The sequence below is a fragment of the Cebus imitator genome, unplaced genomic scaffold, assembly GCF_001604975.1.
Source record: "Cebus imitator isolate Cc_AM_T3 unplaced genomic scaffold, Cebus_imitator-1.0 Scaffold88, whole genome shotgun sequence".
NCBI classification, from domain to species: Eukaryota; Metazoa; Chordata; class Mammalia; order Primates; family Cebidae; genus Cebus; species Cebus imitator.
Genome location: NW_016107403.1, coordinates 5,930,235 through 5,943,888, shown reverse-complemented (window position 1 = coordinate 5,943,888; position 13,654 = coordinate 5,930,235). Strand labels below are relative to the sequence as shown.

The window sequence follows — 13,654 nt, the reverse complement described above, 5'->3', positions numbered from 1 at the left end:
AATTCTCTTCCTTTTTCATGGTCTGAGAAAGGGCCCACATGCCAATCGGTGTGGATAACACACAGGTGTTGGTGCCAGGTGTCTAAGAAGCAAGCAAACACTGGAGATTACTTACAAGTTGCTACACATAAATGTACCCAAGAAGTTGTGTGCATGCTATACCAGATCTTACACCCATGGAGCTGTATTTCTCTTCATCAGTGTCCAATGCACTAAGTAACTAAGTCCCAGAACAATTACCTCTTCATGCCCAAGGCAGTAGGTTCAGGAATCATCTACTTTTCAAGGTTGATTGCAAAAATTTTTCCATGCCTTACAAAGTATTAGGATTAATTCATTGGAGAGAACTATGTGAATTACATGTTGTACATTTCACCCCAAATTAAGTCTATTTCAACAGACTCCAACGTAAATGGAAATATTTCAGAACGTAGCTTTACTGCCTGTGGAGAATATCTTGTTTATGTCACTGATTGTTGCCTTCATCATGTAAATTTCCTGCTTAGAAAACTCTCAGGAGTCCCCACCCTCTAGTGAATGATGAAGAAAAAAAACTCAGATTGGCATTGCCTGGTGGGTCCTAACCCAACTTCCAGCTGCATTTCCATGATTCCTCAACACTTAAACCCAAACATGCCATTCACTGCTTCCTGATCTCATCCTCCACTTGCTCCCCATGGTATCTGTGCTTAGTCAGCCTGGAAAGCCCTTTCCCAACCTCTGCCTGTAAAAATTCACTTATTTTTCAGGTCTTATCTTGAATATTATTTCATAAGACCAGTAGGATTCCTACTGTAGACTCCTTGTTTGTTATTCTCCTATAGAATTTACTGCATTCTGCTTTATTTTATAGTGGCTTTTGTTTTATTGTTCATTTGTCCATACATCCAGCAATTCCCTAATGAGTACCAATTGAATCTTCATGGTACTTTTGGTCTTGCTGGGAAGACACACTGTAATATGTGGTAAATACTGAGAGTCCCTGATTTTCAATGGTTTAACTTATGATTTTTTGACTTTATGGAAGGTTTTTCAGGGTATGAAATGCATTTTTGACTTGCTATGGGCTTATCGAAACACAACCCCATTGTAAGTCAAGCAGTATCTGTACTTGATGGAAAAAGTGCAGTGCACACAGGAGGTATCTAACCTAGTAGTGTGTGTTCGGGATAGGGGTTGGGTCCAGCAAGGCCTCCCTTTGCATACTTTTGTCTTTTACAAGATGGATGCTTACTGAGGTCACAGACTTTGCAGGATGGGTGGCCAGTAACCCGCTGCATGGAATTATCAGTGGCTCCCTGATAATTCCTAATGTGATCTCACCTGACGGTACTTCGGACTAAGGCCATTGCATCTGGGGCTCTTCTGCAGCTTCATTATGTGTGAAAAAGCCATTGATGAGATTTTACAACTTGAAAGCTTTTCTCTCTCTAGCACAGACACTCTGCCAGGCAGGAATTGTTCTAGAGTCTGGTGGACATAATTTATGTGAAAATAGATTATGTGTTTATTACAGTATAGACTGAAAGGCTCATAAGTTAAAGAGTAGGCCTTTTTTGACTGTGTAACCTACACATAAATGAAATTAATCCTTAAAATGTATAAGGTATTAAGACTGCCATAGGAGAAGTGTGTTATGAACAGATCTAAGCCCTTCAATCTTTATCTGTAGCCTTAAACAATCAAGAAAAATGCAGCCACATTTTGGTAATTTGTTAGAAACTGCTTGAGTAGGTTTATGCTGACTAAACCTATCACAAAGGTACCTCTGGCTAAGGTTAGATCTATGGCTCTAAGACTTATCAGGAAAATGAGAGCCTTGAAAATGTCACCTCTAAAAATAAAGTGATAAAATACTCATTAGTGCAGTAAGGTAAACTCTACCTTGGATTAAACAGCCCGTTAATTTATTAAGTCATTAACTTATGTTCTTCCCATTGCATTTTTTCCCTTTTACTATTCTAAGAAGGTAGACAGGCTCATATTTTCCTACCTCTGGATCTCAAGGTTGCAGGAGAGAGGGCAGTGTGTCACGAAGACAACACTCTCTCCAGGCTTTGAAAAGTAGACTCTCCAAATTCCCCTTGTTTCAGAGCATTGGGCTTGTTCAGCCCAAAAAGTAATGGAGACTCAATGATCTTCTAAGACTGGGGAGGTGGGAGTGCCCAAATAGGTTCCAGTAAAGGAAATATTCCCTTGCCCTAGCTGCTGCTTTGAGGAGTACCACCTCAGGGCAGCACCTGGTGCGATGCACCTTGAGATGGAGCTTTAGGTACAGGGCTTCCCCACCTCTGCTAACATCCCAACATCCAAGAAACAGTGGAGCTGCCCACCTCCCAAAGATAACATGGACTTGGACGCTGAGCAGCTGAGGGACCAACCTGAATCTTCTAGACTGCACAAGCCTGCACAAGCCGTCTCTGCTGCAGAGAGGGAGGAAGCCATTGTAATTAGGAATTTGAATTCCACCCCTCACCTCAGCAGTTGGCAGTTTGGAGTCAGACTTAATTTGATTTAGAAAATAATGTGATAAGCCAAATATGGTGGGATAAAATTGTACCCAATACAACTCAGCACATAAAAGCAAAATATTAGCTTGGAATGAATGGGCCTATGGGTTTATGGAGTAGAGCTGTGAGAATCCATCCAATTTTTAAAAAATATATTTGCTTTTCTTCTTTGTAAGACCCCCATCCCAGATTATTTTCAACATGTTCTTAAGTATTATCTTCTTGGTCCAAAGGGCCCCCCCAGTGGTGCTAAGGAATATCCATGAGGGGCACTGGAGGCCATGGACAGGCCAAAGAAATGCAAAGAAGGAAAAGGGGATGAAAAGACAAAGAAGTGAGAAAGAAAGGAAAGAGGAGTGAAAGAGACAACTACCAATATCAGTGGGAACCTTATGAGTAGGGAGAAAAGGTATACTAGAATGGCAGACATTTTCAAGCCAAGCCCAAGGAAGACAGTTAGGCTCCTCCTTCTCCCATTTTTCCTGTATGTCTTCTACTTTCTATTTGGCCAGGCTTTGATTATGCAACACCCTCATCCGCTCCCAGGCAACAGACACCTCATTCTTTCTTTAGTCCCACCCAGCTTGAGAGGAGGCCACTGGGGAAACATCAGGGGTTGAACCTCCCCCAGCCCTGAATTTGAAATCCGGCCCTGCCAACTAGTGTCACTGTGCCTCAGGCACTAGATCCTCAAGACTCTAGGACAGTGCCCCCTGTCTGGGAGGGGTCAGGAAATTACTCACTGACCGACATACCAAATTACCTTCTCCTTGCTATTTGACTTAAAACTTCTGGGTCATGAAGATTGTGATTCTTGAAAAAACATTGATGAAAACTGAGGGCCTCTAAAAGAGAGGTTGGAGGGCAGTAAAGGGAACCTACCTAAATGATTTCGCATTCATATCTGCAAGAAGCCCTCATCTTGGTTCTCTCTCTAGTCTGCTGGTTATCACATTTTACAAGTCGTCAGAATCACCTGGAGAGCTGGTTAAAGCACAGATTGCTGGGCCCACCCCTGCAGTTTCTGACTCAGGAAGTCTGGGCTGCTTGAGACAAAAGGTCCCAGGTGATGCTAATGCTGCCGGTCCAGGAGCCACACATTGAGGACCACTGACCTAGTGCAATCTCACATTAAAGCTAAAGTGATTTGTTTAAAGCCCTGCTTTTATCATTTCACCTTCTGTTTAAAACTCTCTGGTAGCATCCTATAAGATATTTTTTGACGTATCAGTGCTAACGGTTAGATGATCAAGCTTTGTTTAGTGAAGAGGAGAGAAGCCCACTGCCCCCCACCACCCTGTCCTCTTAGGATGTTTTCTTAAAGACGAAAGACCTAAGAGGCCAGCCTTTTGATTTTACAATGCGAGGGCTCTGGCCTTCTGTAAGAATCTGCAAGTACTCACCTCCAGAGCGGCAAGAGGCATTGTAATTGTCTGTCTTCCAACTTACTATATAAACTTGTGTGAAATTCTGTCCAGACTTTGTACACTCTGTCATACTATATATATGGATGTAAATCTGTAATGTTCACTCATAAATTGTATTCTCTCTCTTTCCTCTTCGTATCTTCAAATATTTCTACAAAGGAGTTGTTGTTAATGTTGGCAGGATTGTTTCATTTCCCTAACACCACCTTCCTTCACACTTTACTATTCTCTGAGGACCATGCTTCTTTTATAGGGTGGACCCCCTGCCAGCCTAGCCTGATGCAATTAGATTCTCTCTCTCAGGAATTTGGGACCACGACTGAGAGACAAGGATGGGGGTTGGTGGGGGAGGGAGGGCAGATGCACAGAGAGAAGCAGGGGCGCTGGTTCCTGAGGCCTTTCCATCTACAGTCCAACCTGAGGAAGTTCCAGCTGCATTTCCTGCCTTGGGTTCTGTGAGCTACCCCAGGTCCTGCCCAAATCCCCATTTTTACTTAAGCAGATTGGCCTTGGATTTCTGCTAATTGCAACCAAAATAACCCACATGAAGATACTTTCCATTGCCCTCTTGGTGAAGTCCAGATCCCCTGAACACGGCAGTAAAGCTCTTCACCATCTGGTGTCTGCTTGCTTTTCATCTTTTTCCTCAACACATTCACCTTCTACTCTCTATTTCTGTATGTTGAACTTCTTTTTAGCTCTTTCTACTCTTCAGGCCTTGGGCATGGTGTGTTCTGTCTGCTTATTATACTCTTTTCTCCTCATTTTTGCCTGGCCAATCCCTATTTAGCTTTCAGAATCAGTGTGTGTCATTTCCTCCAGGAAGCCCTCCCAGATACACAACTTCTTTTCCTTATTCTCTGAGTACCTTTAGCTCCTCTTGTCCTAGCACTTATATAGGACACTGTCATTTCCTGTTGACTTGTCTTTCGTCCATCCTAGATGATGAGCTCTGTGAGGGCATAGATTGAGTCTGGATTGCTGTTGTTTATGGGTGTCTAACACAGTGCCTGGTACTTGGCTAGCACCCAATAAATGCTTATAAAATGTATGAATAATGTGCCTTCTTTGCCATTAGTCACTTCCCCCAGCAGCAGACAATGTTGAACAGGAAAAAAAAAAAAAAAAGAAAAAAAAGAGAATGACTTTGGCCTCAAGCTATAGACTATGATTTGAGAATACTCTGGAGGTCAAGAATCAGATATCTTCTTGGTTTGGGAATATCCAATTACCTTGATTGTATCTTTTTTTTCCCCTATTTAATAATTGTGCCAGAGTTCCTAATTAGAGAAGAGACCTCGTGCATTTATTGATTCCAATGTGCTGTATCACTAGGGAGATTTTGAGAATAAGGCTAGAATTTAGCATATCAGAAATTCAATCCATTCGAGATCTCTCAAAGTGGTTTGCCCATGGGTCATGTAGCACAGACTTTCATAGTCACTGCAAACTGTTGTCATGGTAATCATGGAACCTTTTATGATTTTTGTATATGAGTTAATGAAGATACTGGAAACAGCCCAAAGGAATTCACACTTGGGCATGCATTTGTCTCCATATTAACCTAATCATTGTTTGGAACACACATCTACCCCAGGGCCCATCCTCTTGGCTCTTGGTCCTGACAGAAATAAATAAACAACTGATTCCTTTTTAGTATTTCAGACTAGCAGGCTGTGGATGGTTGCCCTTTAGGTCTCATTTCAACAGGAAATCTCACATGGAAGGTTTAAAGAGCAGAAGAAAAAAGGAGGTTGTATGAAGCAAATCTTTCTTTTATTTCAAATGATTAATGTGGCTGATTTCAAGGCACCTAAATTTAATGCCTATAAAGAAAGTTTCAGTTGTGGAGAGCACAGAACATTGGCTATATTGAAAGCCTTTTTTTATGGTTCTTTATAAACACGCTTTAACTTAAGCCTTCATCAAGCCTACAAATTTGAATAAAGATATCCCAGTGTGCTTATTTGAATGTGAGTTTTCCATCTGTGTCTCCTTCTGTGAGTTATTTCCCAATGTCCATTCTTCTCTTTTTTCTTAGTAATAATACCCCTTACTTGTAGCAACGGATGTGAATGTTTAAAATCAAGACATTTCCCACTCTCCCTTACTGTTGTTGGCCAATAGTACTTAAAGAGAGGGGTTATATTGAACTTTTTGGATGTACCTTTAAAGGGAGCTATTGAGATTGGTATTTGGAGAGCTATTTGGAGGCAGCCAAATGCCTAGGCAGATACGGACAGGTCCCTGGTAAAACCGTGTCTCCAAGCTGAAAACAGTTAAAAGGCTGAAAGCCAAGCTACAAGTTAAATCCTCAGACTGGATTGAGAACCTGTCTTCCCGTTTGGTGCGCTTTCCTCTGATGGATCCCTACCCTTCACCTATTTTACATAAACCTACCCTTTCCCTATTTGGTTTTCTACACTGTCCTGCCCACCTTTGAGTGGTATCTTCGCTTTAATCTTTTTTGCATACTCACAAACCAATCAGCATCCACTCCTCATTCTGAGTCCATAAAAGTCCCCAGACCCAGCCATATGAGGGACTTTCACGCCTTCTGTTAGGGGAGCCACCCCTCACATCCCCTCTCAGCTGAGAGCTGTTCCGTCACTCAATAAAATTCGTCTCAGCCCTCCTCACTCTTCCATGTCCAGCTTATCCTCATTCTTCTTGGGTATGGTACAAGAGCTCAGGAGCCGCTGAACACAGGTACAAGCCATAACACTGATGGGCTGGGGCATGCCAGTACGGCCAAGCAAAGCCCAGGTGAGGCATCACCCACTGGCTAGGGGTTCCCTGGCTTGCAAAGTGACTGAGAAGAAAAAGCCTGCATCACTATTATGTACCCTTCTTCATCCCTTCCTACTGACTGGAATGTGTACATGATAAATGGAGCTTGGGCAGCCATTGTGGGCAACAAATTGGCAGAATTAGAAGACAGAAGTCTGGGTCCCTGGAGACTAGAACTTCCATAAAAGCTAAGACACGGAGAGAGAAAGAAACTGCAGTCTTAAGTAAGCATCTATTATTTCATATTTTCTTTTCTTTCTGTTTTCTTTTTCTGAGACACAGTCTCACTCTGTGGCTCAGACTGGAGTTCAGTGGTATGATCTGGGCTCACTGGAAGCTCCGTCTCCCAGGTGCAAGTGATTCTTGTGCCTCAGCCTCCTTAGTAGCTGGGATTATAGGCACGCACCACCATGCCCAGGTAATTTTCGAATTTTTAATAGAGACAGGGTTTCCCCATGTTGGTAAGGTTGGTCTTGAACTCCTGATTTCGAGTGATCCGCCTGCCTCGGCCTCTCAAAGTGCTGGGATTACAGGAGTGAACCAATGCCCCTGGCCTTATTCCAGATTTTCTGTCATCTAATTTTAACAGATACTCCACTCAGAAATGAATTTTTTTTTTCTCCTTCCATTGATGGGGTGTAAAATCACATGGGCTTTTTTGTGAGATTGGCCTTCTGATCCCAGTGCCTGTTGGTAGGTGGGTAGGTTTGCTAGACCTTTGCATTAGCCAAACTAAATTTTCTGGTATGGGGACCTGAGACAGCATTTCAGTGTCAGGGCTAACTTATTCCACTTAGTCATAGAGACTTGGGGTTGCCTGGTCTTTGTATGTGCATTTTGAGTTTTTCTAGTGCAGGGGAACTACATATCTTTTATCCTAAAGTCAGGACTCAGGACCCCTGTCTGAAACACTTTTTGGAATGTGGTCAGGATAATAAGACACTTATCACTAATAAGTATCACTAATTAGTCTAAGTGGAAATAATTGAGATAGAGACAAAAACCAAAACAAAACAAAAATAATCTGAAACAAGTATAATAACCCTCCATGTGGGAGAAACAAGCCTTATGCCAGCAAGGAATTGTGATTTTACTTACTGAACTTGGGCCTTTTAATCTTCTTTGCTGTTTCTTTGTTTGAATGTACTCCAGTCACCAGCAAAACTACATAAAGAAAATTTTTAAGAATTTAATCATTATTTTACCTAAACGCTTTATCTTTTGAATCATATTTGCTTTGATCATCCATAAAGCATTATTGGCAGAGCTAATTTTCCCTCCTACAGTCATGCATCATTTAATGATGGGGCTATGCTCTGAGAAATGTGTCATTAGGCGATTTATTTATTTTTTGAGACAGAGTCTCACCCTGTCTCCAGGCTGGAGTGCAGTGGCGTGATCTCGACTCACTACAACCTCTGCCTTCTGGATTCAAGCAATTCTTCTGCCTCAGCCTCCCAAGGAGCTGGGATTATAGGCATGTGCCACCATGCCTGGCTAATTTTTGTATTTTTAGTAGATATGGGGTGTCACCATCCTGACCAGGATAGTCTCGATCTCTTGACCCCGTGATCTGCCCACCTTGGCCTCCCAAAGTGCTGGGATTACAGGTGTGAGCCACCATGCCCGGCCTAAGCCACTGTACCCAGCCAGGCGATTTCACCTTTGTGCTGATATTGTAAAGCATACTTACATAAACCTAGATGATGTGGCCTACTACACACCTAGGCTATATGGTATGGTCTATTGCCTCTTAGGTAAAAAATCTGTACAACATGTTACTGTACTAAGTACTGTAAACAATTGTTAACAACTGATAAGTATTTATGTATCTAAACATAGAAAAGGTACAGTAAATATACAGTATAAAAGATAAAATGTGATACACCTGTAGAGGGCACTTAGCACCAATGGAGCTTGCAGGACTGGAAGTTGTTCTGGGTGAGTCAGTGAGGGAGTGGTGAGTGCATGTGAAGGCCTAGGACATTACTATACACTGCTGTAGATTTTATAACCACTGTAGACCTCAGCTACACTAAATTTATTTTATATATATATATATATATATATACACACACACACACATATATACACACACACACACATGTATGTGTGTGTATATATATATATTTAGACAGAGTCTCGCTCTGTTGCCAGGCTGGAGTACAGTGGCATAATCTTGGCTCACTGCAACCTCCGTCTCCTGGGTACAAATGATTCTTCTGCCTTAGTCTCCCTAGGAGCTGGGACTGTAGGCACATGCCACCATGCCCAGCTAATTTTTGTATTTTTAGTAGAGATGGGATTTCACCATGTTGGCCAGGATGGTCTCGATTTTTTCTTTAATATAATATTAGCATTAGCTTACTATGTCTTTTTCACCTTAGATACTTTTAAATTTTTTAACATCTTGACTCTTTTGTAATAACAATTAGCTTAAAACACAAACACATTTTACAGCTGTACAAAAATACTCTTCCCTATATCCTTATTCCATAAGCATTTTTTTTATTTTTGAGATTTTTAAATTTTTTACTTTAAAAATCTTTTGGTTAAATATTATGGTTAACTTTTTTTTTGTTGTTAGTAAAAGGAGTATACTCTAAATGATAAAAGTATAGACTAGAACATACAGACCAGGCGTGGTGGTTCATGCCTGTAATCCTAGCACTTTGGGAGGCCAAGGCGAGCAGATCACCTGAGGTTGAGAGTTCAAGACCAACCTGATCAATATGGAGAAAACCCATCTCTACTAAAAATACAAAAATTGGCTGAGTGCAATGGTTCATGCCTGTAATCCTAGCTACTTGGGAGGCTGAGGCAGGAGAATCGCTTGAACCCAGGAGGCAGAGGTTGCAGTGAACCGAGATCATGCCATTGCACTCCAGCCTGGGCAACAAGAGTGAGACTCCGTCTCAAAAAAAAAAAAAAAAGCCTCAGAAGAGAGCCTGTCTGGGAAAGAAAGGGAAAGAGAAAGGGGCTGGGGAGGAGAAGGAGAGATTCATCACAAGGTCTGAGAAGTGACCTGAGTATCCCCTGGTATCCCTGGTTCTGTGTCCCATCGAGGCAACTGCAGATAGTTGAGCTTCCTCTTTAGAAACAGGAGCAGAACCTCTGATAGCATTTAGACACTGCTCTCCTTCAAAATAGGTGAAGAAGGGAGAATTCTAAAGATCGCGCCATTGCACTCCAGCCTGGGTAACAAGAGTGAAACTTTGTCTCAAAAAAAAAAAAAAAAAAAAAAAAAAAGTCTGGTTCCTTTTCAAGCACATAAGATGAAATAGAGCATTCTCAGGCCTTATCCGGAGCCTCTCCTTCTCCCCACCCCCTTTCTTCTTGCCTTTCTTTCCCAAATGGCCGCTTTTCTGAGGCTTTTTATATATTCCCTCTATTCATGAACTAAGACACTAGCTAACCTGTGCCAATGATGTGGCCATTGAATTATCTCCAATTTTGACTATTAGCAATAGTTGATGCCTGAGTAATTGACATACCATATCCTGCAAGAACAGAAACATGAAAGAGAACTGAGTGAGAACCAGAAGTCCAGCCAGGCCAAATGAAGGCAGACATTTTTTAGGTGTATTTACTTCTGGGGTTTCAGTGGGTGTGAGTGCCCCGGAGGTCTAAGTTTTATAGTAGCTTCTTGTCAATTAACTCTGTGCAAAGACCACATTTTTACTTAATGCTCAAAAATAAATATCTGTGGTCCTATAATATTTTTTAAAACAAGTACTAAATACATACATAGAAAACAAATTGAGCAAGGGGAGGGAGTAAGTGAAATAATAAATTTGAGCATTAATTTTTGTGGAAAACTGAAAACTGTTCTTGGTCTCTGTTCCTGAGGCAAGTGGTTTATAAGTCTGGGTGTCCTTAGGACTATAAATATTTTAGTAAGACCATCCCATCATTTGCTTTTGGTTGCCCAAGACCTTTTAGAGTGAAAACATGCATAGCTGGGTGCAGTTGAACAGCAGTAGTTAATAAAGTCATTATCTTTGATGGGACACACTGCAGGACCTCCCCTCAGCTTCTGTGCTTATAATTAAAACTTCTCAGAAACTACTCTTCCAGGGGACGGCTGGTCAGTAGGGCCTGCAAATGTGCTTGTGACCCTGAGCAAGTCTTTATTCCTCATCAGCAATCCCCGTCTTGCGACATTGGAAATGGTAAATTGCATGTTGAAGTTGGGTGAGAGAAGAATCAGTCTTGTGTTCATTTTCCTAGGACGCCTAGCAGAACACCAGGATGGATGGCTGATGCTCACTTCAAAGTGCAAAGCCATAGGTGGGTCTGAGAGCCAGGCCCTGTTGTGAGAGTAGTGAATTATCTGGCAGTGGAGGCAATGGGTGTCAAGAAAATTTGAAGAGACTAAAGTCTGGAACCCCAAATTCCAAGGCAATCATGATTTCCCAACTCTGCAGCAGTGCTTCTCAATCCTTAAAAATCCAGTGTTCCAGTTTTGAATAATATAAACAATTCTCTTTTTCTTTCTCTTTCCTTCTTTCCCTCTTTCTTTTTTCTTTCTTTTCTTTTTTCTTTTCTTTTCTTTTCTTTTCTTTCTTTCTCTTTCCCTCCCTTTCTTCCTTCCTTCCTCTCTCTCTTGCTTTTTTCTTTCTTTCCCTCTTTCCTTTCTTTTCTTTCTGTCTCTCTGTCTCTTCCTCACTTTCTCCTTCCCTCCCTCCCGCCCGCCCTCCCTTCCTTCCTTCCTCTTTTTCTCTCACTTTCTCCTTAATTTCCTTTCTTTCTTTTCTTTCTTTCTCTTTTTCTCTTTCTTTCTTTTTTCTTTCTCTCTCTCCTTTCTTTCTTCTTTCTTTCTTTCTCTTTCCCTCCCTCCCTGCCTTTCTCCCTCCTTCCTTCCTTCCTCTCTCTCTTGCTTTTTTCTTTCTCTCTTTCCTTTCTTTTCTTTCTGTCTCTCTGTCTCTCTCTGTCTCCTCCTCATTTCCTCCCTCCCTCCCTCCCTCTCTCTCTCTCACTTTCTCCTTTCTTTCTTTCCTTTCTTTCTCTCTCTCCCTCACTTTCTCCTTCCCTCCCTCCCTCCGTTCCTTCCTTCCTCTCTCTCTCTCTCTCTCACTTTCTCCTTTCTTTCTTTCCTTTCTTTCTCACTTCCTCACTTTCTCCTTCCCTCCCTCCCTCCCTCCTTCCTTCCTTCCTCTCTTTCTCTCTCTCACTTTCTCCTTTCTTTCTTTTTCTCTTTCCCTCACTTTCTCCTTCCTTTCCCCTTTCTTTCCTTTCCTCCCTTCCTCCTTCTCTCTCCTTTCTTCCCTCCCTCTTTCTCTTTCTTCTCTCTCTTTCTTTTTCTTTCATCTTGCTCTGTTAAAAATGCAAGCTTCAGTAAAATGAGGGAATGTTTTCCCATATCATGCTAGTAAATACGAAACATAAAATTGTATTTAATCCTGGCAGGGGATTTGAGATCAGGGCTTCCCTGAACACTGTTGGTGAAGTGTAAGCAGGCAGGGCCATTCTGGAAAGCAATTTTGTAATACATTTCAAGAGCCTTAAAAACTTTTATATTCTTTGACCTAGAAAACAAACCCCTAGGAATATATCTCAAGTTATAACCAGAAGTATAGGCAAAGATATATGTAAAAAAAAAATGTTCATTATAGCATTATTTCTAATGGATCTGGAAATAATAAAATGTTGAAAATGTGCCAACAATAGGAAATCCTAAGCATTTATTACAAATGATGTATAGTAGAATATTAAATTGCCTGTGAAGTATTCAGCTGTAACCTTAAGACTGATTCTGACAAGGTTAAAATATATGCAGATAAATAACTGGAACAGATACGCTAAAATATTAATAATGGAGGAATTATTATTTCTCTTTTATATTTTCTGTATTTTCCCCTTTTACATTTGTATTTATATATTTATAAAAGATATATTTTATATAGACCTTATTTATATAATTAGAATCATATATAAATGAGAGATAATTGATATAAAAACAGTTATTTTTTAATCTGGTCATATTGAAATAATATAAATTTATAATAATGAAAACTCCTTTTTAAAATTACTGGCATGATTAATTTGTGCTTATGTTTCCCAGTTTTCTTGTCAGTAATGAATTATAATCAGAATCCACATATGTTCAAGAAAAGACATGAAGTACCAGAACATCTAATCAATGATCAAATCAGTAGATACTTATCGAATACTTATGTACCTAGAACTTTTATAGGCATGCCTCATTCTGGCCCATAAACTTCCTGTTAGATCTTTTTGTAGACCTGTGTTAGATTTGCTAACATAGGTAGTATCCACAATGCCTTCTTGAAAATCGATTTATAAAGCAGATCATTTAAACATAGTTCAAATTTCCCTGCTGCTTTAATTTAGCATTATGTACTCAGTGAAACATTTAGCATCAAATAAATCAGAGCTTCATAGCAAGGCCATGACAGCTTATTCTCTACAATCATGTAAATCATAAAATTGTGCTTCAATTCACAGAATGTTTAAAGTTCGGAGGAGCTTTGGAGGTCATCCTTTATTTTATAGAAAGGAAACTAGGGCGCAGGGTTAACTCCTTGGCTAATGCTGCAGTCATTTGGGGGAAGAAGTTGGAACCAGAATGCGAGTTTGCTGGCTACAGTGTTGGCCTCTTTACTCCACTTGGTCCCTGCCAGTACACACATGGATTATAAACAGTACTCGGATGACAATGAGCAGTATAAAACTCTGCTCTATCATACATTGAAACATAACTAAAACAAACATGCTACCTCTTAAATATATTAACTAAATACTTAGTTGTCATTAATTTAGAGAGCTTTTGGAGGATCCTTAAATGGCTCCAAAACCTTAAAAAGCCATCATCCTTAAGGACAATTGTTTATTTAGAAATATTTATTGAGTGCCTATGATATGTGGCGAGCACTAGAGATACATCAATGGGTGTGACACAGCTCC

The 13,654-nt window shown here is 40.7% G+C and overlaps 1 protein-coding gene across 3 annotated transcripts in view; it reads right to left on the bottom strand.

Annotated features, from left to right (window-relative positions):
• The window catches only part of VIT (vitrin), a 121,693-nt gene that overhangs the window by 76,062 nt on the left and 31,977 nt on the right, over positions 1 to 13,654 (bottom strand). For all 3 annotated transcript variants that reach the window (XM_037740753.1, XM_017534884.2, XM_037740754.1), the window contains exon 3: positions 7,826 to 7,891. In XM_037740753.1, the coding sequence (XP_037596681.1) occupies positions 7,826 to 7,891 (66 nt within the window). The remainder of the gene's footprint in view (positions 1 to 7,825; positions 7,892 to 13,654) is intronic.